Genomic DNA, 24,588 nt, shown 5'->3' with positions numbered 1-24,588 from the left:
TACAGCCCCCCCTGCGCCCCCCCCCCAGCCTCACACAAGCACAGAGCACCCCCCTCGGCAGCCCCATTGGCCAGTCGGTGCCCCAGCTCCTGCCTGCTGAGCCGAAGACAGGTGCTGAGCCGGCCCCACACTTGGTTTTCATTAAGGCTCCCAGACACCGCTGGCCACAGGCCAGGTCCGGCTCACGCGGGATCCATCCCTCCCTGGGGTCCAAAAACAGCCACCGGCCGGCAGGAGAGGCTCGCCGTGCAAAGACCGGCTTCAGGCGCCCGAGGCTGGGAGCTGAGGGTCCAGACCCCTCCCCGTGAGCCCTCCTCCTGTTACATAACGGCTCCCCGGGGGGGGGGGGGTGGACCGGGAGATGCTCTGGCCCCCGGCCCCCTCAGAGCTCCATCCGTGCCCCAGGAGGGCCGCGGGGGGGGGCAACGCGGGAAGGCGGAGGTGGCCTACCTGGCCCCCGGGTCAGCAGGTCGTCCTCCCGGGGAAGGGGGCAGAGCCGCTGTGCGAGGGAGGCGCCAGGTGCCGGGAGCAGGGGGAGGCTCAGAGTGCAGAGGGCCGCGGGCTCTGCCCCTCGCCCGCCCTCCTCCTCCCCCTGGCCGCCTCCGTCCTCCACTTCAAAGAGCACCCACGAGAGGGGGTTCCCGGGGAGGCGCGCAGCCCAGTGGCGGCTCTGTGGCGCGGCCGCCTTTATAGCTGTCAGGCAGACAGGGAGGAACTCACACTTCCCACCAGGCTGCTCCCCCGCCCGCCGCCGGCTGGCCTGGCGCACACTTTAACCCACTCCGCGCCTCTGGAGCCCGGCCAGGCCGGCCCAGCTGCCTGCCGACTGCGGCCTCGGCGGCGGCCCAGAGCAGCGAGCCGCGAGCGGGGAGGCCGCCTTCCCGGGTCCGGGACGGGGAACACGCGTTGGGGCGTCCAGGCGGAGCAGCCGCGGGCCCGGGGTCACGGGGGAGGTTGGGGGTGGCAAAGCCCAGCCCCAGCCTCGGCCCGGTCCGGCTTCTGCCTCGGGAGGGGATCCGGTCCTCCGGTGCTCCCCAGAACGGGGTCCGGGGATGTAGGAGACAGCCGGTCTGACGGCTCCGTTTTACGGATGGGAAAGGTGAGGTCCGGGCCACCCAGCCGGCCCTGGAAAGGTCCTCCTGAGGAGCAGACGCCTATGCGAGCGGAGGGACGAAGGGAGACCCAGTGGCGGCTCAGCCAAGGGTTCCGGGGAAGGGACAGAAGTGCCCGGGTGCTGACCGGATGGCCGACATGGCCAGGGCCGGTGGAGGGCCGGGGGGCTGGGGAACCAGCCTGGCTGGGCCCAGGCCAGTCGGGCAGCCCCTGGCAGGCCAGACCCGTGTTCCTGCTGAGTCAGAGTGTGGAGCGGAGGACGGAGCAGGCAGCACACGCTCCAGCCCCCGGGCACCCGGGAGGACCCCGGACTCTGCAGGCGGTCCCCGAAGCAGGGCCTGGCACCCACCGCTTACACACCAGCCTCCTCCCTGGAGCCCGTCCTCCTGGCGCCCACCATGTAAGGTCTTCTGAGCCATCTCAGCCGCCCCCTGCCTCTGCTGCGCAGGGGTCATAGGCCCGCACGGGCACCTGGGGATCCCCCTCCTCCCCTCCATCCTCCCTGCCAGAGGAGCTACGGTGAGCTCCTTCGGCGGCCACCTTGGGTGGCTGAGAGTTATCCCGTCCCCGTGGCCTGTCTGGCCGCTGACAGGAACAGTGGAGAAGGAGTAAGAGTAAAACAGCACCGCCCGCTCCCGTGCATGGAGCCCTTCCCGGGCACCGGGAGCTATGAGGCCAGCATCTTCCTACGCCCATTTTGCAGATGGACAGACTGAGGCTTCAAGTCCCACATCCAGTAAGGGGCCCATCAGGGACCCCAGCACTCTTGCTGATCGTGTCCTCTCCATCCGCAGGGTTCTCCCATGATGTCTGTCCTCCCCGGAATATGGGGGAGGGGGGTCTTGTCCATCTCATTTTCCCCTTGGGGCCGCTGGGATAGTCACTGTGACCAAGACTTGAACCCAGCTCCACACTGCCCCCTGCGGCCGGTGTGCTGAAGTGCAGACAGGACGGAGCCTTTCCCCGGGCACCGTCTGGAGCACAAGCACCCACGCGCAGACCCCCCCTCCCCCCAGCCCTCACAGACACAGCCGCCATCCCCTCCCCTCCAGCCACCCCCTGGCACGGTCCCGAAACTCCCAGCGTTTCTGGCTCCACAGCCAGCCAGAGCCAGGGTGACTAATGGTTTCCCTTGGGAGGGACCCCACGGCCAACCGACACAAACACCCCCAGCGCCTTCTCTGAGCCCGGCGGGGCAGTGCCCGGGAGACAGGCCTGCTACCCCCCTGGCTTTGTGACCTCCTGCAGGTGTGTGACCCTCCCAGGTGCCTGCCACGCTTCCGCCCCACCCCAGCCTCCACCTGGAGGAATCCGCCAAGGTTCTCCCCCAAGGGACACCGGTGAGCCCCCAAACTCCAGACCCGCAGGGAGCTGCACCTGCTTTTTCTGCTGGTGGCCTGGGAACGTCAGGAGAGAACTCAGGAGCCAGGGAAGGCTTCTGGGAGGCCCCCCAAGACCCTAGGAATTTGGGGTGAAGAATAAAGCACAGGCAGGACTGTGCTCCGAGTGTGGAGAGCTGTTGGCCCTGGGGGGAGCTGGTGAGGGTGGGCCTCCTGGGCCACAGGCCATAGGTGCCCTGGGGACTCACTTCACAGGGTCCCAGCGAGGCTCTCGGGGCAGGAACCCAGAGCGCCCTCCCGAGGAGCCTCGGGGCCGCTGTGCTCAGAAGGGACCCACGCTTGCGGCCGTCACTGTACTGAAAGTCTTAATAATGTTACGCTTGGATCCGTATTCTGGAAGTGACATCCTAAGGGACGAGGGAGCACACACTGGGGCTTGGAGCCTTGGCTCAGGCACGGTCCACCTCCCTCCGCCTCCCCGGTTCTTGACCACCCGACCCCTGCCAGCCCTGACCCAGCCACCGCAACTGCCTCTGCCCTCCACGCTGGGCGGGATCCCGGGTACCCGTGAGGGTGAACACTCATCCCGGGAGTATCCTCGTGCCCAAAGGAACACGGCGTTAACCCTCGGATAGAAAATAACACGGTCCGTCCGGAGAATCGGGGAGGAAAGAAGCTCTGTCCTGCTTTTTGAACAAAGGCCCCCCCCATTTTGCACTGAGCCCCACAAATTACCCAGCGGGGTCGCTGCCTCCTGGCTGGGTCCCTCCTATGGTTCAAACTGCGTCTGGGCTCCCTGGAGTCACTACGAGTATTTTGAGCCCCTGTCTCAGGTCCTGTTCCCCACTTTGTGGAGCCCTTCTTTTGCACCCATCTGGACATGCTCAGCACCCCCAGCCGATCTTCTAGGGCCACCTCCTCCAGGAAGCCCTTGGGACTTTGTTGAGGCTTCTCATGTCGGGCCTGAATGCTCTTCCCTGACCAGCAGCTGAGACCCCACAGAGCGGGGACCGCTCCCAGGTCACAGGGCATCTTTGTGGGGCCGGCTCGTAGTAGGTGCTCGGTTAACAAAGGGGCGGATGTGTGTGGTGGCTCCTGACGCCAGGGCCCCTGTCCTCTGAGGTTCTCCGCTCTCCGGAGGCAGAGCTCCCTGCTGGCCTGCTGACATCCCCCAGGGCCTTTGCCACATGGAGACCCCACCCGCCACCACCTGCGGGTCCCGGCTGTGTTTTAGGAGATGTCTTGCCACTGGAGCCTTCTGGATGTCCGAGGAGGAGTTTGGAAGCGGGAAAGCAGGCACATTTCTAACGACGCCAAGCAGGGGTGTGGGAAAACAGGAGGCAGACCGTGAGGCAGGCTCAGGGAGGAGGAGAGATCCAGGGCACGGGAGGGGCACGGGGTGCCATGGGGTGACGGGCTGGGGGTGCTGGTGGCTGAACAGTCACACGCGGAGCCAGGCCCTGTGCTGCACGGCAAAGTGTCCAGAGCGGAGCCCAGAAGCATGGGGACCACAGCCAGAGCGTGTGTGAGGCGGGTCCCCCTGCCCCGGCCGCCAGCCGCCTGCCTGCCCTCCTCCTCTTCTCTCTGTCTCCCCAGAGGCGTCCTGGGTGCCTTCTGACAGCGGAGCTTTCCCACCCAACAGGCCCTGGGCCATCGAGGGGCCAGCTTGGAGGTGACCGGCCAGACACCAGAAGAGGACCAGGCCCCCGAGGGCAGTCCCAGCACCATCAGTCTGGAGCTCCGTGAGCTCTGGGGACCCCGTGAGCTCCCTGCCCAGCCCAGGGCAGATGACAACTTTCTCTGCCCCGGGCCCAGGGGCTGGACATTCGGGAAGAACTTCCCCCTGCAGACCACGGGGGTCAGCAGGTGGGAGGCTGGACCACCAAACGGACTTCTTTGTTTCCCTGTCCAACTTTCTCGGCCTTTCTTCTGTCAAGCCAAGGCTCGAAGTTCAAGCGGGGGAACCCAGGAAATGGGTAGACTTCTCTGGTTCTCAGATTCCACAAGAGGCTCCCTTCCACCCAGATATGGAACAGGGAGGGGGCGGGGGGCGGGGGGGGGGGGGTGGCGGGTGCATGAGAGGCCCCGGTAGCCTCTGCAACCCCCAGGGAGACGAAGCCCCAAGGCCAGACAGGCGGTCCGGCTGCTGCTCAGAGCTCCACACCACGACCCTGGGAGGCAGGGGCAGCGCGGGCTCCATTTTGCAGATGAGGAGACTGAGGCTCGCTGGGCGAGGGGCACACCAGAGCCCCAGAGCCAGGCAGGGGCGGCGTGCTCCGGCTGGCTCACGTGGCAGGCGTTCAGAAGCTGGGGGTGGCTCGGGTTGCTAATTCTCAGCCTGTGGCTGAGGACGACACATGATTGCTCTCACAAGCTCCGTCGCAGACACACAGCGCGGACACACGCGACACGTGCACGGCGCAGAGGCCCCGGACAGCGGTCCAGGCTGCGGACCCCAAGGAACGAGCTGGAAAACATCAGAGCCCGCCCCGCTCCGCAGGTGCGGGCCCGCCTCGGTGCACCCCTACGCAGGGAGCCAAGGCGCAGGGGCCGCCCGGGAGCTCCGGGCCGGGTGTTCAAAGCTGGGAGGACGCAGGCGCAGCCGCTGGCTCCGCTCTCCGGGCGGGCAGGGCAGACAGACAGCTGTCCGGGAGGCGGGGGCTCCGTGCCATTCCAGGCGTTTCGGCACCTCTATAAAACCCCCCTGCTCCGAGGCGAGGGGGCAAGGGACGGGGGGGGGGGGGGGGGGACGGGTGGGCGGACTCCCTGGGGGCCTCCTCCCTCCCCTCCCCTCCCCTCCCCTCCCCTCCCCTCCCCTCCCCCAGCAACCCCGGGCCAGCGCCACCTGCTGGGCGGAGCGGAGATGGCGCCTGGGGCCGCGCAGGGAGACCCCGAGCAGTCTCTGCTCCTCTCCGGGCCTCAGTCTCCTCCCCTGTAAAATGGGCTCGGCAGAGGCAGCTCTCCCCACCCCCCACCCCCCACCCCACCCTCTAGCAGCTGCCGGGACCCGACAGGACAAAGTAGGAAGAGTGCTTGGCACAGGGCCCTGCACATGGCCGGCGCTGAATAAATGTCTGCGCCTGCCAGTGGTTTTCAAGACACACACAGTGTGTGTGTGGAGGGGGGTGGGTTGCAAGGGGGAGCCCACACCCCGCCGGGCGTCAGGAGAGGCTGAGGGCCACGGGGGAAGGCGAGAGCGCGAGAGCGGCCAGGCCGAAGGAGGGTGTGCGCTGGAACATGGGCAGGTGGGGGTCGGTGGGGGAGGGTGTCCACGGCAGGCTGGCAGGCGGAGGTCACCGAACGCAGGGAAGCGGGGGGGGTTGCACATCTGCTGCTCAGGCCGCTGGTTGAGTGGCCCCGTCCCCCCCTGCCCCTGCACCTCCGAAGGCAGCTCGACCCTGGAAGCAGCAGCCTGCCTTCCACTCTGCCTCCCCCTCCCCCAGCCCCCAGGCCCATCGCTTCGCCTGCTGCAGGGAGAGCGGAGGGTCATTTCAGTCCTGTTCGGAGCTGGACGCCTTCCCCCGAGCCAGCTGGTCGGTCTCCAGGCGGCCAGGTCTCAGAGGGGAGCCGCACGCAGGCCCCCCCACCCCCGCCCCGCTCCACGCTGTCCCTGCACTTCCGGCCTCGCTACAGGGGCTCCTCGGGCTGCCCCTGGACTGGTCACCTGTCCCCCCGCTCTGGGGGCGGCCCCCCTCGGCCCCCTTCTGCCTTAATCACTGCAACACATGTACAAGCGGCCTCACCCTTGCTTCCACCACCTCCCCCTTCTCTTTTTCCCTTCCCCAAGCTCACAGCCCTGGCCCTGGAGTTTACAGCTGCAAAGAAAACACACACACACACACACACTCCTGCACAAAACCAACTGTGGAATGTTTTCCTGCTTCTGAGCAGGGTTTATGGCTCCAGAGAGTTCTCGGACACCTGACATCTACTCGTATTTCCACTCCTGGAAGCTGGGGCTGGGGGCTGGGGGCTGGGGCCGGGTCCGAGCAGGAGCTGAGGGGCGGAGGGGTGGGCCCGCATGGGGTCGCCTGCCTCCTGCCCCGAGCTGCACGCAGCAGGATCTGGTTTTCCCATTTGGGGCAGGGAACTGGCCGCTAAGTGCCAGACTGAAATGTGCAGCCGCCTGGCCTCCTCGGACTTTCATTCATTCTCTTAACAAAGTCATTCATTCAGCCGGTGTTTGTTGAACTCCGACCGTGTGCCAGGCTGGGGCTCAGCACAGGAGCACCATCAGCTTGCCTGGGGGCCAGCGCGGGGGGCAACCTCCCCACGGATGGCACGGCCTGGACAGCGACCAGAGGGACCAGAACAGGGGAGGGGGAAGCATGTTCTTACGGGGTCTGAGAGCACGGTGGGGAGCGGGGTGTGTGGTGGGGGCACCGGGGCCGGGGATGGCCCCGTGGTCTCCCTGACACTTGGACTTCACCCCAACGGCGGTAGATGCCTTGGAAACTTGGCAGGCGCTTACGCAGAAAAATGACACGACCAAATGCATCATTGCAAACAGCAGAAGCGGGCTCCGGCCAGCTCAGGTCAGAAATGAGATTTATGGAAAGGGTTTTTGGTTGCTCTTCCACAGAAGGAAAAGTGGAGTAGCCAGGCCCCTCTCTGAGACACTGAGATGCGTTGGCAGACCCTCCCCCGGCGCCCCCACTGTCCCCGGAACGGTCACACTCCGCGGCCCGGCTCCCACGAGAACCAAAGCGTGGCGTATCCGAACAGTAGAACGCTACGCGCCCCGCGACCGAAGGAACCACTTGCCACGACGTGGGCGAACCTCGGGGACATTCTGTTGGTGGGGCGAATGCCAGTCAGACCCACGAGAACGCGTGCTGCACAGCTCCATATGTGTGGGTTTCCAGAACAGGCAAAATCAGGCAGAAATCAGGCCAGCGCCCGCCTGTGCTGACAAAGGGCACGCGGGCACATCCTGGGGTGACGGGGACACGGCATGGGTCACGGAAGTGTAGGCACTCATCTAAATGCATCAAACCTGTACTTAAAATCTGTACCTTTGGGGGGCACCTGGGTGGTTCAGTCGGTTAAGTGTCCGACTTCAGCTCAGGTCATGATCTCACGGTCCGGGAGTTCGAGCCCCGCGTCGGGCTCTGTGCTGACAGCTCGGAGCCCGGAGCCTGTTTCGGATTCTGTGTCTCCCCCTCTCTCTGCCCCTCCCCCACTCACGCTCAGTCTCTGTCTCTCTCTCTCAAAAATAAATAAAACATTAAAAAATTTTTTTAAATCTGTGCATTTTTCATATGTGAATTTTATCAGGATGAAAAAAATGGAGCAGAAGGGAAAGAATGTTCTTCTGCTGACAAGGAATCCATCCATCAGGAAACAAGCAAGCAATCAGACCAGGGAGAAAGTCTGTCTGTGGAGCTCACCACTCCCATCGTTCTTGGGCCGGAGGATAAGGGGGCACCCTGCCAGACGGCTCCCCTCAGACCTCTTAAAACAAGGGAAAGTCACTTCCCAAAGGCCAGCCAAGGGGTGCGGAGAAAGCGAGCGTCAGCCTTACCCTGGATCGTCAGCCTTACCCTGGATCGTCAGCCTTACCCTGGATCGCTTTGGAGACCATCCTGTGTCTGCTACAGATGCAAGACGACGTAAACAAACAGAAAAAAACAGTTTCGTTGGTTCTGTTTTGGGGGAATCTGTGTGGGGCAGGGGGAGAGGGGGGCGGAAAGCAGGCGAGTGAGCGGGACCCTGCCTGTGGGCTCGTAAAATATGACACTTGTCTACAGGGTCCTTCAGTGATTAGAATTGACTAAACCTTGGGGCGCCTGGGTGGCTCAGTCGGTTAAGCGTCCTCCTTCGGCTCAGGTCACGATCCCGCTGTCCATGAGTTCGAGCCCCGCGTCGGGCTCTGTGCTGACAGCTCAGAGCCTGGTGCCTGTTTCGGATTCTGTGTCTCCCTCTCTCTGACCCCTCCCCCATTCATGCTCTGTCTCTCTCTGTCTCAAAAATAAATAAAAACGTTAAAAAAAAAAAAAAGAATTGACTAAACCTTGGGTTCTCTCACCTCTAGCCGCCAGCGGACATTGGTGCCCTCGTCTGGGGCTCCCGAGTGCCCTGGGGAGAGGGCCAGGACGGAAAGAGGCTGCAAGTTGAGGCTGGTACTCATGGGGACTTTGTCGCCTCAAAGGAAAGAAGGATGGTCTCCGTGAATCAATAACTCTGGTCTCCCAAATTAAAAAAAAAAAAAAAAAAAAATCCGAGACAAGTGTTGATCACGTGGTACGTCAGCTGTTGGCCTCTGTCCGTGTGCCCTCAACACGTGCACTCAAGTCCCTGCCCCCCTTCGGGGCATTCGAACCACAGCTGCCATCGGAGCCCCCACCGAGCGGAGCAGGCCTCGTCCCTTCCGTGTTCTCTGCCCTGGGGACCCGGGCGGCCCGCACCCTCCCCTCCTCCCCAGCCGGCGCCCTCCTCCCCGGCCCATGGGGACGCTCGTGGCAAAGCTGCTCCTCCCCACCCTCAGCAGCCTGGCTTTCCTCCCCACGGTCAGCATCGCTGCCAAGCGCCGCTTCCACATGGAGGCCATGGTCTACCTGTTCACCATGTTCTTCGTGGCGGTAAGTCCGGGCCCCGCGGGGGCACCCACGCGGGGCACCCTCCCCACGGCGGAGGAGAGGGGCCATCTTTCCACCACGTGCCTGTATCGGTGATGAGGAGAAGTGATCTGGAGGTGAAAGAAACAGCCCGAAGACCAGGAGAAAGGGGTGGAGGGCCCCCCTCCTCCTCTCTGGACCTCAGGTTCCCCATCTGTGCCAGGAAGTCACTCTGGGGTCGGTGTGCATAAAATGGGCGAGATTCGGTGGGTCCAGGACGAGCCCCTCCGGGGTGCCCCTTCTCTCACCGCTGACAGGCCACCCCAGGCCCCCGCCCTTGTCCCACCTACAAGCGCGGGGCAGCTGAGCCGGGGCGGAGGGGCCGCACCGGGCCCCGGGAGGGGGGTGGTGGGGTTTAGGGAACGTGTAGGGCCTGGGTGAGTCTGATTCCAGGATTCTGGAATCCTGTAGCTGGCCCCTGTTCAGGAGGGCCTGCTCACGTCTGCTTGTCTCTCCTTCTTGGGGCCTACGTCTGTCTCTCTCTCTGAGTCCTTCTTTCTCCATTTATAAGCCTGGACGGCTGCCTTTTAGCACTGTCTCTCCCCCCCTCCCCTCCCCATGGGGCTCTTTCCCTCTGCCTTTGTCCTGTTGCTTTTCACCACATCTGCCTTTTTTTCTTTCACTCTGTCTGCGTCTGGGTCTCTCTTGATTTCTGGAGCTCTGTCTCCATAGAACTTGCCCTCTTCCCAAACCTCCTTGTCTCTCCCTGTCTGGCTTTGCACCCCCCCCCCCCGCCCCTCCACGTGTCTCTTTGGCTCGATCTGTCCCTCTAGTTTCTGTCTGTCTGTCTGCCTATACTCCTACCCATGTACATCCCTATCTAATCAATCATTGCCCCCTACCTACCCAATCGATGATCCTTCCATCCACCTGCCCGCCCCCGTCTGTGTCTCATCTCCCTGCTGCCATGTCCCTCTGAGCCCCCCACGATCACGGCTGGCCCCCCTCCCTGGCTCTGACAGTCCTCCTCATCGGCTCCCCTCAGACTCACCCTTCACTGAAGCCCAGCTCCCTCCCCGCGAGAAGCATGCACCGCGGGGGCGAGCGTCCCCCCGGACGTGACAAATCGCACGATGCCTTTTGCCGCCGGCCTGGCTCCCCAGCAGCAGGGCCTCGGGGTCCCGGGGGCAGCCGTGGGCAGTAGGTGTGTGAGCACACGCCTGTGTCCGCAGACGTGCCTGCACCTGTGTGTGCACTTGGGCGGGCGCCCCCTTAGGCAGCAGGGACCTGGGGCCAGGGGCTGCCTGGGGTTTGTCTCCACCTCTGGGTGGGAGAGACCCCCGCCGGGAGCCAGCATCCAGGCTGGGGGGCGTGCCGGGGGCTCTGCACACAGTGTCTTCTGTGGTCTTCTCGGCTCCCCGTGAGCCTGGGATTGTGACGGGCCCATTTGACGGATGGAGAAACCGAGTCCGACAGAGGCTGAGTCCCGTGTCACTGTGAGCACCAGATGTACCTTGGAGCTCCTGGCTCAGTCAAGGCATTTTGTCCGATGCCATTTCATTGGCCTCACAAGGGACCCCTGCTTGGGAGGGCTCCAGGAAGTCGGTTTGGCAGGTGGGAAGCCCAGGCACGGGGCGGACGCGGGACTTCTCTGCGGGTACAGGGGGCTTAGGGCCGGGGAGGGGAGCCAGGGGTCTTGTCCCCAGGCCCAGGTCAGACCCCACCCAGGAACCCACAGACACGGCCAGGCCACCCCTCCCTGCTGGGGCTGGGCTGGCCCCCAGCTGCCTCCGGGCTGACCTCAGCGGCCCGCCCTGGCCCGCCCAGAATGGCAGAGGCAGCTGCCTCCTGTGACAAATGTCCTCCAACCTCAAAGCCACACTCAACCCCTCTCTCCGAGAGCCCCAGGCAACACCACTGCAGCCCCTGCCTCCCATGTGGCTTCTTCTGCGTTCCACCCAGGACCCTCCTGGGCCAGTTGTCACAGGGGGTCGCCTGGCCCACCCTGCGGACCGACAGAGGGGGCCCCAAGCAGGCAGCCAGTGGCCGGGCTCACAAAACAAGGATCCGTGAGGCCAGCCTCTGGAGGCTGTGCGGTCTCCCACCAGGTCCCCAGCTGTACCCCACCCCCACCAGCACCCTCCGGGCCCCCAATCTGCCCCTGCATTGGAAGACGGAGGCAGGTCTCACAGGCACCTATCCCTCCTCTGCCCTGCCTCCTTGGCAGGTAGCACTGCTCGGAATCTCACCGTCCCCACCTGCCCAACAGAAATGAACCAAGGGCCAGGCGGGAGAGCCCCCCCCCCCCCCCCGCCCCATCTCGGGTCAGCTCTCCTTCAAACCGCTCTAAACCCTGCCTCCCTGACCCTGCATTCACACGGCCGGGATGAGACAGTATTCCTGCTCTTGATGGGGGCAGGGCACAGACACTCCAAGAATCTCTTAGCAATTAAGTCCGTAATGCTACACAGTGATCTGTGCTACGAAGGAGAGGTGTGGGTGCAGAGACAGCAGATGATGGGGCTGGGGGGTGGGGGGAGGGATGGCGTTCTAGAAGTAGCAGGAGAATATTCATGTCACTTGTAAGGCCTCACTCTGCCTGCCAGAGCCACGTGGAGCAAGTGTCCTTCTCCCCACTCTATCCCACAGAGTTCTGAGCACCTTGATCAGGCCTCACCTGAAGCTTCCCTTTCCCCAAACAGTTATGTCCACTCCCTAGTTGTTCTTCTCTATCCTCTCTGCCTGTGTCACTTCAAAGGGTGAGACTCCAAAGTTCAACACAGTCTTCTAGGTGGGTCTGACCCGGACAGAGAGAAGCAGGACTCTGTCACCTCCCTTGTTCTGGGCACTCTACCTCTATTAACACCTCCCGGGGGCACCTTAGCTTTAAGACACCCGTAATTGTAACCAATATGAGCTCCAAATCCACCCCAACTTGCTTGACTCACCGGGTGGCCCTGGGCTCCTGCTCCCCCTGTAACATCCCTGGGGCCTCCGGACGTGGGCTGCTCTCCTGCATACCTCGTCCCGTCCGCTGAGCTGGGCTCACCGAGAGACGATTGTGCCGGTTTCCGGGCTCGTCTATGCCCACGGAACTTGTCAAAACAATTACGTCACGTAATTTAATATGATGAAATGCATGTATGCACAAGGAAAGAGTTGTTTTTGGTAAGAAGTCAGTTGACAGCTTTGAGAATACCCCATAGAGGCATTTGGCTTTAAAAATTGCCAGGAGGGGTGTCTGGGGGGCTCCGTCGGTTAAACGTCCGATTTCCGCTCAGGTCACGATCTCACGGTCCGTGACATCGAGCCCCACGTCGGGCTCTGTGCTGACAGCTCGGAGCCTGAAGTCTGTTTTGGATTCTGTGTGTCTCCCTCTCTCTCTGTCTCTCTGCCCCTCCCTTGCTTCTGCTTTGTCTCTCTCTCTCTCTCTCTCTCTCTCAAAAAATAAACATTAAAAAAAAGTAATAAAAAAATAATAGGTTAGAAAAAATTGCTATTAAATAAGGTGTGGAGGAGACGACCGTACGAGTGTGGGAGGGGCCGGGCAAACCGACCGTGCCGTCTGCAGCACAGGGGTCCCTGTGGTGGTTCTCGAAGCGTGTTCCCCACTGGCGGCTGGCTTCAGCCTGAAAAACTCTTAAAAATGCACATCTCCGACCTCCCGCCAGACTGCCGAGTTAACGACTCAGGGTGGGCTCAGCGATCCGAGGATTCACAAGCCCCCCCCCCCCCCCGGGGGGTTCTGGTGCCCACTCGGGGCTGAGGGCTTCCTCTGCGGGGTAGCCCAGTCACGACAGGGGTCAACCGTACAGCAGGAGGCCCCTCAGGCCCCCCAGGAGCCGCCTGGCATCCAAAGAGTAGGCCCTGGCCTCACGTCCACGGCCGCGGGGAACGCGCACCTGCACCCACTGGCGGTAACCCCGGCTGTTGAAGGAACGTGCAGGGCGCGTCTTTGAGCCTCAGCGGAGCGTCGCCCGGCCTCTGTCTACTCGTGTCACAGAAAGTAAGGGACGCGTCTGAGCCCTCAGCGCGCGTCCCAGGCTCCGGACCCCGACACAGATTGTTTCCTCGAAGCCCCGCGAGACCCCATGAGGGGAGCAGTCGGCAGCGCCCCCATTTTTCAGGTGGGGAAACTGAGGCACGGGGCCGTGAAAGGACTTGCCCGAGCTGGTGAGTGGTCTGGCTCAGCTCGCAGTGTGGGTGTGGCTGGGGCCCGGCCCCGGCCCCGGCCCCCGCCCCCCCCCCCCCCCCCCGCCCCGCCTGCCCTCGCCATCGTGCGCTGTCCCTCCCAGCCCCCAACTGCCCTGCGTGTTCCGGCAGCTCCACCACGCCTGCAACGGGCCCGGCCTGTCGGTCCTCTGCTTCATGCGCCACGACGTCCTGGAGTACTTCAGCGTCTACGGGACAGCACTGAGCATGTGGGTCTCACTGATGGGTGAGTGGCCGCATCCCGAAGCCCAGTTTCCCCGCCGTCCGCGGGCCGGGCCCCCCGAGAAACCCGACCCCAGCGATCCTGCTGCCCAGTCCTCATCTGGAGCGTCTCCTCCCCCCCTCCCGGGGTCCAAGCACAGTCTGGTCTAGGAGCGCGCAGTCCTTTCACGCCCGGATTCCCATTCTCGAAACCTCTAACGTACACACTTGGTAAAGGCTTGTTGCAACACACGCATTCTAGAGCAGTGCCGAGGGCCGGCGGAAGGGCTTCCGCTCTCTCCCCCGGGAGACCGCTGTCCCCAGGTCAAGGTTTGCCCCCAAGACGTTTCTTGAGGCTCGCGCAAGCCTTGATGCACGTCGCTGTCAGCCCGGGTCGGTACGGGGATGGAATCCCTGGACGCAAGTCATTCCGCGACTTTGTTCTCACTTAGCGCCGTCTCGCGGCAATGTGAGTCAGGGCACGTGGACCCCGTCGCTCGGGGCTCCCTGCTACGTGCCCGTGAAGGACCCAGATCTTTCCTGTCTCTTAGCTGGGTGTCCTTGTCTCCGTCCCAGGGGTCTCCAGGGGTCCCCAGGGGTCCCCAGGGGCGGGCGCGTGCCGCCCGGGCTGCTCCGTCCACGTCTTTCCCTTCAAACCCGCTGGAACAACTCAGACCTCGGAGTGACCGGGCTGGGCCATGGGCTATCTCTGGCAGAGGACGCCCAGCACTGGGAGCCCTGAGGGATGCCTCTGGGGGAGCAGTGGCCGGGTGGGGGGGGGGGGTCAGGGGGCCGCTCACCTCTGCCGGTTCCTCTCCCCGCCCTCCAGCGCTGGCCGACTTCGACGAACCCAAGAGGTCGACCTTTGTGATGTTTGGCGTCCTGACCATCGCGGTCCGGATCTACCACGACCGCTGGGGCTATGGCGTGTACTCGGGCCCCATCGGCGTGGCTGTCCTCGTCATCGCCACCAAGTGGGTGTGTACTGCCTGGGCCTGCCCCCCCCCACCCCCCTCACCCCTCCGCCCCAGGCTCTCCGATTGCCCGTCTCACCTAAAGCACATCACCTAAAGCACAGAGACGGTGAGCACCAGGCACCCCTGCCCCACAGGCGTGGTTTGTGTCACCCGCACTCACCGGCTCTGGGCCTAAAACCCAAGTGACGTCACTCCCCTGCCTCAGCTTCCAGGTCTGTGAAGCGATCATTACAGGGACAGTCTCTTCCTTACCTCGTGGGCTTGGTTCTGAGCTGAGACAATGCACTTAAAAGTACTAGCTGGCATCTCACTTGCTCAACAAATAGGAGTCGTTAAGAGTATTGCTGTTAATAGTATTGCAGACAGTGACGCCTTTAAAGATACAAAACCCATCGGAAATGGCCTGGGTTAATCTGGGAAGACTTCCTGGAGGGGGTGAGCCTAGAGTTCGGTTCTAGTGAGGAAGGAGGCTGTGGTATGCAGTCGACAGGAAGAGGGATCTGCCCGTAAGCGTTGAGGAAGCTCGAGCTGGAGTTTCTGACACTGAGAGCCCTCTGCTGCCCACCCCTGGGGGGTATGGCACCCAGTAGGCCCTTACATACGGCTCCCAGGCCTCCCCTAATCCTCTGTTGTACCGAGCCCCCCACCCCCCCCCCACCCCGGCGGTGAGGCCTGAAACTCACACTCCCCAGGCTGACGAGGAACCTTCGGCAGGATGGACCCAGGGCCATTGCCTGGGGCCCCAGAAGGGAAGGAGCTGAACCTTGCCGGGCCAGAACACAGGTCTGGACTGCCGCAGGCCTGAGGCCGGGCTCACTCTCCAGCCGTGTGGCAGCTCAGGCCCCAGGGGGACGTCCCTCTGCCCCATTTTAGCCCCTCTGGAGCTCCTCCTGGAATCTCGGGGTCCCAGCTCCAAGTGCTGGCGGAAGGTCCGGTCCGACCCAGCCCAGGCCACACACCCACTCAAGGCCCTAAGATTGGCCCTAAGCCAAGATGGCAGGACCTCAGAGAATGGTCTGCCGGGCCACCTGGGGAGCAAGCAGGAAGGTAGTTCTCTGGGAAGAGGGGTCCGGCTGGACAACTGGTTGCAGAAAGTGCCCACCAACCCATTTTACAGCTGCGGGAGATCCTTCCCCACACGCCCCGGGCTCCTCCCACGGCCAGGGGGCAGAGGGTTTGTTTGGCCAGGCGGTTAATGAAGGAAGTAGGGCTCAGAGAGGTCAGCCACCAGCAAGGAGTCACAGCGGCAGCGAGCGCGGCCGGGCCTCGACTTTTCAAGCAAGGGAAGGAAGGAGCCTCTTTCTCACTGGGGCTCAGGGACGCACTGCTGGCCTGGGCCTGACCCAGGAGGCCCCTCGGAGCTGCCTCGGAGGAGGGGAGGCATGTTGGGTCCGCCGTGTCTGGGCCCAGGGAAGGACCACATTAATGAACAGGCTGGAATGCATAAACACAGAGCCCTCGATAATGCGCTCACTCCTGGCAGGAAGTAGGATAGGCTCCTTGGTCTGCCCTGGAGGGCTGTCGTTCCCCGCCTCCCCCACTCTCCCCCCCTCGCAGATCTTGGCAGGTCTGAATCTGGGCTGCGTTGTAATCCGCCAGAATAGAAGTCACTCCCTAGTGTCCCCGAGAATCCTCACGGGGACTTCCACGGCCTTGGGGGCTGTGGGTCCAGCCACAGGAACCAGGAGGTCTGCCCGGCTCCCTGCATCTGGGGCTCCAATTGTGTTTTGCAGACCATTTAGCGTGGAGTTTATTTTGGATTTTCAAGGGCAGTTGTTTCCTGGAATGAGGGTGGATTTTTCTCCCGGAGGCTCGTCCCTTCTCGAGCCAGAGTTGGGAACAGCAACCCTCGGGGAGAGGAAGCCGAGCCGGGTGCGGGGGGTGCAGGGCTGGTCAGGCCAGGCTAGGGCACGACCTGGGGCAGCCACAGCCGTGGCCACCCACACCCAGGACGCCCCCAGCCGCACCCAAGCCCTATGTGTGCCGTGCAGGTCCTGATTCCTTATCAGCGATGGTAAATTACAGAAACCTGAAAACCGGGCTTTGGCGGCCAAAGTTGCCCTGCCCCAGCCCAAGGCTACTCGGGGTCTCTGTGCACTCCACCTGGTGGGCTGGTGGGGGGGAAGGGGGGCACTTCCCCAGCCCCCGGGGGGCCTCCACCATTCGCAGTGTGCATGTGGAGGCTTGCCAGAGGCCTAAACACCCCGCTCTCTGAAACATTTTGGAACGCCCAAGGGTTCGAGATTTCAGGGTGTGGCCCTACATTTACTGCATGATTTCAGTGCATGTGAACCCGAATTCAAATGCCCGCTTGAGCCTTCCGCTAACATCAGGGCCTGCGAAACCACAGATGTAACGTGCGGGTCAGGCTGTCTCATAAATACTGCGATGGGACACCGGTGAAAGCAACCAAAGGGACTTTCCGAGCACCACACGGGCGCCCCCACCGGCCATACTGGCGGGCAGGGCCAGTGCTCCAACACCCCCTTGCTGTGACTGGTGCCCTGGACGGGTCCCCTCCGGCTGGGGGAGGTGCATGTGGAAGGGTGGCCTTGTTACATCCCGAAGAGGCAGGCAGGGGTGGGGTCCCCATGGGGGGGTACTGGCCCCGCAGTTCCCAGCTCAGCTGTCCAGGCTGGGGGCTCCCTTGGGTCCTGCAGCCGCGAGGCTGGGCATGTGGGGCGTCTCCCTGCGCCCCAGCCCCTGCCCGAGTGTAGCCAAGGTGCTCATGCCCGGGGCGAGCTCTCCGGGCAGCCCAGGGCGGCGTCCCCCGCATCACCGGCCACTCTCTCCGCAGCTGCAGCTCATGAAGGAGAAGAAGGGTCTGTACCCCGACAAGAGCGTCTACACCCAGCAGATAGGCCCCGGCCTCTGTTTCGGGGCGCTGGCCCTCATGTTACGATTCTTCTTTGAGGTACAAGGCCTGAGCCTCCTCGGGGTGGCCTCACATTCCTGCTTTTCTGTCCCTCCGGGTGGGCGGAGGGGAGCCTCCCTCCCTCCCGCCACAGCCTGCTTCCGTCCCCAGCACCGGGGCGATCGATCGCTGCCTGCGCGCACCTGAGGCGAGGCGCACGGCCCAGATGGGGCCTGGGGTGGGGGCCAGCACCCGCAGGGAGGAGGGAGGAGGGAGGGGGGCAGGGAGGAGCCCCGGACTCCTTGTCAAAGGCCTAGCGAGTGGGGTCTGATGTCAGGAAAGATGGCCTGGGCCGGACACTGAGCGGAGGCTCCTTGGAGGAGGCCATTGGCCACATTCCTGAGTGGGGGCGGGGAGGTGACCGGCAGATGCCCTGGGGAGCCAGGCAGGCCGGCATGCAAGCAGGCGCCCAGAGCGTCGGGGAGGGGGGCCTGGGGCCCCAGACTGACCCCACCCCCCCCACCCCTGCAGGATTGGGATTACACCTACGTGCACAGTTTCTACCACTGCGCGCTGGCCATGTCCTTCGTCCTCCTGCTGCCCAAGGTCAACAAGAAGGCCGGAAGCTCGGGGCCCCCCGCCAAGCTGAACTGCCCCGCCCTCTGCTGTGCTTGCGTCTGACTGCGCGCCGCGCCTGCCCCCTGCCCCCTGCCAGCCCCTGCCCTGCCGCATCTCCTGCCTGCGGAGAGACCCCCATGGCCCCCCCGGCTCTGAGCATCCGGGAGAAATGTCTCCCCTCAGAGGGATTTGGGGAGCATCCTGCCGAGGGCTGCTGGGAGCCCACTTACTAGGTTTCTACGGAGGACAAACCACCGTGCTGGAAAGAAAAGGACTTCCTGCCCCGCTCCTGCTCCCCCACAGTCATGGCCAGTCTGCGTCCACAGGACCCCACAGCCAACATGTGTCCCCCCCCCCCGTCCCCCTTTCCTCCTCACGCAGCCACAAAGGGACTCTGCCCATGTCCCCCTCACAACACCTGTCTCCTCCTGGGCCCTGGTTGTCACCGCTTCTGTCCTGTGCCCTCGGGCTCTGAGCAGACCCGTGTAGGAAGCCAAGGCCAGTGGGGGCCAGCTCCGTCCAGGCCTGCTGGCCGTCCCTCCAGCCGGGTCCCTGAATCAAGCCCTGTCAGTAACGGCAGCCCACAGGAAGCTCCTCAACCCTTGACCTTCCTGTGTGCCAGAAGCCGTATGATCATCGCTTCATCTAATTGGTAAAACAAGTCTGCATTAAAGGATGATCACTCCCTTCTACAGACAGAAGCCCGAGGCGCAGGGTCCATGGTGTGTCCGAGGCCTCGAGCAGGCGAGTGCAGACCCGGGCCAGGCCCACCGCCACCAAGCCCGCCCCCTCGCTGTGGAGCCGCCCACGGGCTGGGCGCGAGCACCTGTGTTGGCCCTTCGAGAGCGGGTCCACCCTGGGCTAACGGCCAGCGTGGGAAGGGGGTCTGGGCCCAGGGACACCCGCGCGGAGGCCGGCGGGCCCAGAGCCGGGCGCACGGGGCAGGCTTGCGGCAGTGCTGAGGGAGGGCGGCCGGCTCCCGCCTACAGCCCGTCTGCGCTGGGCCCCGCGAGGGCGGGAGCCGGCCTCCCAGACATCACCTCACAAACCTGAGCCTCCCCAGCAGCCCCAGCCCACCCCAGCTTCCCGAATGATGTGGGCACATCTGTCAGGCAGGAAGTTACCTACACCTGTCTGGGGCCCGTTTTGTGTTTCCAGACGGTGCACCCCCACCCCCACCGCACGGGGCGGCCCCTTATTTGTCCTGAAGTCACCTCTTGCTCCCCTCAGGGGGCCGGGAGAGAGCTGGGGACAAGGCTGGCCCCTCGGCGAGGCACCCCCGGTCTGTCGGCCTCCCTGACTGTCCAGAGGTCCCACGTGTGGGGCCCGGACGCCCACAGTCTCACTCTGGCTCAGCCCCTTCCTGAGCCTCCAGACTGGATGACAGAGCAGCCTCTGGGCAGCTCGCATGGGCTCGGAGTCCTGGCCGGGCCCCAGGGAGCAGGCCTCAGCCTCGCTCTGCTTCCCAGTTGAGGAAGCTGAGCCCACAGCTTCAGGGCCGTCCTCCCAGACGGACATGTCCCCGCATCCCCCGCCCGGCGCAGGGAGGGGCAGAAGCCGCTTCCGTTGGCTTCTGGTCCGGTTGAGGGGTGTGCACACACAGGTGCCCGCTCACACCGTGAAGAGATAGGGCCCCCTGGAAACAGCATCGTCCTGTCTGGCCTGTCTCCCAGCTCCGCAAGGGGAGACACCGGGCAGGAAGGAAAGGGAAGGCTGTGGGGGCCACGCGGGGGGCCCGCGGGCATCACTCTGGAAGCAGGCCTCTGCCAGTCGCCTCCCTCCCCGTCACCTCCCTCCCATCCCCCCCCCCGTGTCCCCCCCCACACACCCGGCGAGCACACCCCAGCTCCCAGCTCCGCGGCAGCAGATGGAAAGTTGGAGGCCGCGGGATGCTCCTGAGCAGGGAGGAGGTGAGGGGCCGGCCAAGAGCGTTAAGGACCATACTAACAGGCTACTCACTGCGGCCACGCTGATTTATGAGGCCGTCTGGGAGCCCAGCCAAGTCTGTAAGTCATGGACAATTAGGAGGCTCGCTCCAGCCCTCAGCCCCGTCCGCCTCTGGGGCTCTAGGCCCACTGCGCCCCTCCTCAGCAGGGTCAGCACCGTGGAGACCCCACGGTGCAGATAGGGACACGGAGGGTCGGGAGGCCAGCGGCTGGCCCCGGTGACTTGGACACTGGGTGCTGAGCGGTGGCTGTGCCCAGGGTCTTACTCCTAACCCTAGCGGCATCTTCCTCTGCTTCCAAGGCCCACTTTGACCTCTTGGGGGCTCCAGCCAAGGGCCAGGGGGGGAGTGCCCGGGAGGGGGGCAGAAAGAGAAGAGGCCACTTGGAACCTCCAGCCCTACACCTCGAGACTAACAAGGAAGAAAAGAAGTCTCGTGGCCTTTAGACCAAACGCCTCTGAGTCCCAGTGTCCTCGAGCCCGGGGCCTTCGTGCCCTAGAATCCAGCAGTCATAGCACCCAGTGCCAGGAGGGACCTCCGAGGACTCCCCCCCAGGCCCCCTGGGGCTCTGGACGGGACTCACCTCCAGCCAGACCTGATGAGGGAAGCCTGGGTCCCGACTCCAGCGTGTGCCCGGAAGCCGAGCCCGAGATGATGGCAGCCCCAGAGCAGCCCGTGCAGTAGAACTTGCTTTAATGATGGAGGCGAGGCGGGGGCGCCCGGGGGGCTCAGTCCACTAGCGTCCGACCTCGGGTCAGGTCGTGATCTCGCAGTTCGTGGGTTCGAGCCCCGCGTCGGGCTCGGTGCCGACAGCTCGGAGCCTGGAGCCTGCCTCGGATTCTGTGTCTCCCTCTCTCTCTAACACCCCCCCCCCCCACTCATGCTCTCTCTCTCTCTCTCTCTCTCAAAACTAAGTAAACATTAAAAACAAACACTTTAAATGATGGAGATGAGGAGACCACCCCCACGCCAACTGCCCGTCACACACATGGCCGCAGGGCATTTGAAATGTGGCTGGTGCCACGGAGGAGCTGATTAATCTAAATGTAAGAAGCCACGTGTGGAGGGTTGCAGATAAAATACAGGACACCCGGTTACACATGAATTTCAGAGAAACAAAAAAACGATGATTTCGCCTACGTGTGTCTCACGCAGTATTTGGGACCTATTTACATGAGACGCACTTACAGGAAGACGAGTCGCCGCTCATCTGAGATTCAAATCCGATGCAGCGCCCTGTCCTATCCCCGCGGCCACGGCCGGCGCCTACCACACGGGATGGCGCGTCTGCCAGAAACCGAAGAAATGGGACAGCTCCCTGGACGTGCAGGTTTGGGGGTCCCGAGTGAAAGCACGTGCCGCGGGCCGAGGGGCTGCAGCGCCCAGGACGCGCCCTCTCCGCTCGCTGCATCCTCCCTGCACCCTGGGGGCTGGGAGTGCGCAAAGGCCTCCCTGCGCCTGGACGCGGCCTCCAGACCCCGCAGAGCAAGGGGCACGGAGCAGTGCCCCCGCTTGAGCACCGGTGCCCCCGACCCAGGCACACGCGCGCGCACACGCACACGCACGTGCACACGCATGCACACGTCCGTGCACACATACGTGCACACACACAGAGCTCGGCTGCAGGGGGAGCCACACACCCCCAGCGGCAAAAGGCAAACGCAGAAGTATTATAAACACTTACAACCACGCAGACAAAACAGTCTATCGTAGGGGCCCCTCCGCCTCCCTGGAGCTGGGGCGGGGTCCGCCCGGGGAGCCAGCGGCCTCTGTTTGCTCAGAAGGAGGTGTTTTGGTCTGAGGGCAGTCTGTGTGCCCGTGGCCTTTGCCTGCTACCGACATTTCCTGTCTCTGTTATTCTCTTCTTCAGTAAGACCATCTGAAACCCAAAACTTTTATTGCCCCTTTTAAAAAGGCTTTACAGCTCCCCGTCTGCCTCATCCCTGCCGGCTGGCGGGCTGCGATTGTAGTTAGGGAAAGCGGGAAAGCAGCAGCTGCCGCAGGAATTCGCCCTGGGCTCAGCCGCAGGGTCTTGGCCGAGGACCCGCAGGGAGGAGGGCCAGGTATGTGGGCAAGGCCAATTCTGCAGAGTCGGCAGGAAGGCCGTGGGGGCGGGGGCGGGGGGACCCGGCTGGCCGGTTAGCCGGTGGCCAGAGCTCGCTGGGTGCCCCCCGGGGATCCCTCACAGCTCGGGGCCCTGGGGCCCGTGTGGTCCTACCTCTGCAGCAGCTTTCCTCACCTCTGACCGGGGACAGCAGCCTCGCCCGCTGCCGCACTCAGGCCGGAGGGGGTGAACTGAGTCAGATGCTGGCTGCCCTGGTCTTGGGAAAGAAAACAAGGCAGGAAGAGGAAGCAGGAGTGTGTGTCGGGAGGTCCGGTGTGGAGGTGAGGAAACAGGCGTGGGCTCCATCTCCCTCTGGGACCTCGGGCGAGCCCCCTGCACCCTGCTGGTCCTCTAGGCCTCAGTTTCCGCCTTCGTAAGGCGCCTGCCTCACCTGGGCGTTGCCAAGATTAAATGAGGTAATTGAAAACAAAGCGCTTAGCACGGTATTGTTTAAATGGCGTTTAAACAACTGGCCTTGTTTTCCTGATCAGTAGTCTTGGGCGAGCAAGAGGGTAGCAGGCAATCAAGTAGAGGGACCCTTACAGTCAGGGGACACGCACCCCAGATATGGCACCAAATGGCAAGAAAATGAAATGCTTCCAACCAAATGTTTATGATGGATTAAGAATTATGGATCAAGGAAGTAAGCGAGGAAGGCTGCCTGGAAGAGGCGGGTTTGAGACGGAAGCTAGAAAAGCAAAGCGGACTGAACCGTGTGAGCCTGCAGATGCCTGGCTCTTGAGACTCGTCCGTGACGGCTTCACCGGTCCACGGTTCTGAGTCTGACCGTCCTCTAGGCCCTGGGCCTCCCCGGACCCCCTGCGTCCTTCCCAGAGAACCACTGCTGCCCGGCTAGAGAGAAGGATCTGCCCGGCTGGACCGTCCCGGCTTCTGTCGCCGGCATGTGATCCAGGATGAGAGGGGCATAGGTGGGCCTGGCCCGGCGTGCTCAAGGTCCAGAGGTGGAGGGAGGAGGAGGCCGCCCTGGGCTCTCCCGCCCTCCCTGGGAGCTGGGGTGGGCGGGGGAGGGGGGAGGGCTGCGGTCAACCCAGCACATGAACGGGACTTCAGAGGCAGGCGTGTGCTGGCCTCAGGGTGCGGCCTTGCTCGAGAAAGGGCTGCCGGATGGCCCATGCCTCTGTGCCTCGTCGCCAGTGCCACTCTGGGGTTTCTGTCTCGCCCCGATGCCTCACTTTAACGTCACCCCCTTCCCGGCCAGTCACATTTGCCAAGCAGCTTTCCCAACCTCGGGGCTTCGCGGGGAGCCAGCCACGCCCGGGCTCTGCCTCCCCACCTCGCACAAGCAGACAGAGGTGAGCGAGGGGGTGGGGGTCGGGAAAGATCCCGCAGAACGTGTGCCTTTCGCAGACCTAAGGAGAAGGGAGCGGTGGCCCAGGGAGAGGGTGGAAGGTCAGCGGGGTCTGTCCGGGCACCGCGGGGGCCGTTGTGGCCGCGAGAGCTAGCGGCGGGGGGCCGGCGGACAGAGCGCGGGCCGGGTGCCCCGGGGCCGGGAGGCTGTTGCTGCCATAGCGGAACGTAGGTGGACGTGGGTGACTCTCCACGCACACTTAACCAATATTTGCCAACAAATGGGTGGGCGTTTCCATGTCTTGGTGAGGGCAGACTCCTGGCCCCTTGGAGAGCCCACACTTGATAAAGGGCTAGTCTCAGGGTAGCCTGAGAAGCCTCGGCCTTGACCCCTTGCTGACCTGCACACCAGGACCATGATGGCAGGGCCGAGTGTGGGAAACGGCTCTGGAGCCGTGGGCCCTGGACGACCCTCGGCCCCCAACGTCTCCAGAAGCAGAGACCCTTGCTTATCCCGCTGGGGCCGTCCAGTGACACAGTGGCCGTGTTGGCACCTCCCCCACAGCCACCACCCCCTCCCCCAGGCTGCCGAAAACCTGTCCCGCTCAGGAAGGCTGGCAGAGGCACACGGGACCCTCACTCTGATGGCAAGCCGGCACCGTGGGGTCAAGCCGCCATCCGGGCTGGGGTGAGCGGGATCACGAGGTCCGCATCACCACCCGCGGGCGCTTTGGACGAGGATCCGGGGGAGCCCTGGGCAGGGGTCCTGAGACTCCCCACCCAGGAGGCAGCCAGCGATGGCCGTGACCACCCCAAGTTCAGGGCCGGCTGGGCAGGCTGGGCTGTCTGGCCTGGAGGCCGCAGAGAAGGAAGGGGCCAGCAAGTGCCTAGAGCTACATGACCAGGCCGGTTGCCCTCTCTCCCTTCCGAGAAGCCGGGCCCCTGGTGCCTTCGTTGGGGTTTGTTTTCCTAATAGCTCGGCTGACAGGAGTCTGCTGGCTGTGGGCCCCAGCCCGAGCCAGGCTATCGAGTAGCTGCGGCCACATCTGGAAGATGTTTGCAGAGACCCCGGCCCCCTGCCCGAGGTAGCGGGCCTCGGAGCAGCAGGCCTTATCAGCTTGGGCTCCGGGAAGCCGCCTGCCTCAGACCAACAGCCCTGACTTCTGGGACTGGAAGGGGAGGGGCCGGGCGGCGGGGCGGTCTGTGGCCTGGGGCCTCCAGCGGGCTCCAGAAATCCCAGAATGGCAGAACCCAAGATGTCAACTCAAGAGACAACCTCAGAGGCCAGCTGATCCTGCTTCCTGCCAACGCTCGCCCTTCCGTATGGGGCCCCACGATGCCCACGTCCTACGAATCGTG

General features: G+C 63.8%; 3 protein-coding genes across 4 annotated transcripts in view; 2 read left to right on the top strand and 1 right to left on the bottom strand.

The window, feature by feature from the left end:
• The window catches only part of ADAMTSL2 (ADAMTS like 2), a 35,050-nt gene extending 34,359 nt beyond the window's left edge, over nucleotides 1–691 (bottom strand). Inside the window, exon 1 of one of the 2 annotated variants that reach the window (XM_027051679.2) lies at nucleotides 451–691. The gene's annotated coding sequence lies outside the window, so the exon portion shown is untranslated. Of the gene's footprint in view, nucleotides 1–34; nucleotides 251–450 lie in introns of those variants that run through there. The other variant, XM_027051680.2, reaches the window with a different exon arrangement.
• Nucleotides 38–2,844, top strand: LOC113596851 (collagen alpha-1(III) chain-like). Its single transcript, XM_053204401.1, has 2 exons — nucleotides 38–1,849; nucleotides 2,362–2,844. The coding sequence occupies exon 1, from the start codon at nucleotides 362–364 to the stop codon at nucleotides 1,568–1,570; it is 1,209 nt and encodes a 402-aa protein (XP_053060376.1). The 5' UTR covers nucleotides 38–361; the 3' UTR covers nucleotides 1,571–1,849; nucleotides 2,362–2,844.
• Nucleotides 2,845–8,751: 5,907 nt separating this feature from the next.
• MYMK (myomaker, myoblast fusion factor) lies at nucleotides 8,752–18,976 on the top strand. The gene is made up of 5 exons (XM_053204400.1): nucleotides 8,752–9,034; nucleotides 13,334–13,448; nucleotides 14,253–14,401; nucleotides 17,198–17,314; nucleotides 17,786–18,976. The coding sequence occupies exons 1-5, from the start codon at nucleotides 8,900–8,902 to the stop codon at nucleotides 17,933–17,935; spliced, it is 666 nt and encodes a 221-aa protein (XP_053060375.1). The 5' UTR covers nucleotides 8,752–8,899; the 3' UTR covers nucleotides 17,936–18,976.
• Nucleotides 18,977–24,588: the final 5,612 nt, after the last annotated feature.

Source organism: Acinonyx jubatus, chromosome D4, assembly GCF_027475565.1.
Source record: "Acinonyx jubatus isolate Ajub_Pintada_27869175 chromosome D4, VMU_Ajub_asm_v1.0, whole genome shotgun sequence".
Classification (NCBI taxonomy): domain Eukaryota; kingdom Metazoa; phylum Chordata; class Mammalia; order Carnivora; family Felidae; genus Acinonyx; species Acinonyx jubatus.
This window is presented reverse-complemented; position numbering and strand designations above follow the sequence as displayed.

Bases quoted from the DNA above. Each gene is read 5' to 3' on its own strand.
- LOC113596851 (XM_053204401.1), top strand. From the start codon at position 362: ATGCTCTGGCCCCCGGCCCCCTCAGAGCTCCATCCGTGCCCCAGGAGG.
- MYMK (XM_053204400.1), top strand. From the start codon at position 8,900: ATGGGGACGCTCGTGGCAAAGCTGCTCCTCCCCACCCTCAGCAGCCTG. The intron at 9,035-13,333 runs GTAAGTCCGGGC...GTGTTCCGGCAG, and splicing joins TCACCATGTTCTTCGTGGCG to CTCCACCACGCCTGCAACGG. The intron at 17,315-17,785 runs GTACAAGGCCTG...CCACCCCTGCAG, and splicing joins TGTTACGATTCTTCTTTGAG to GATTGGGATTACACCTACGT.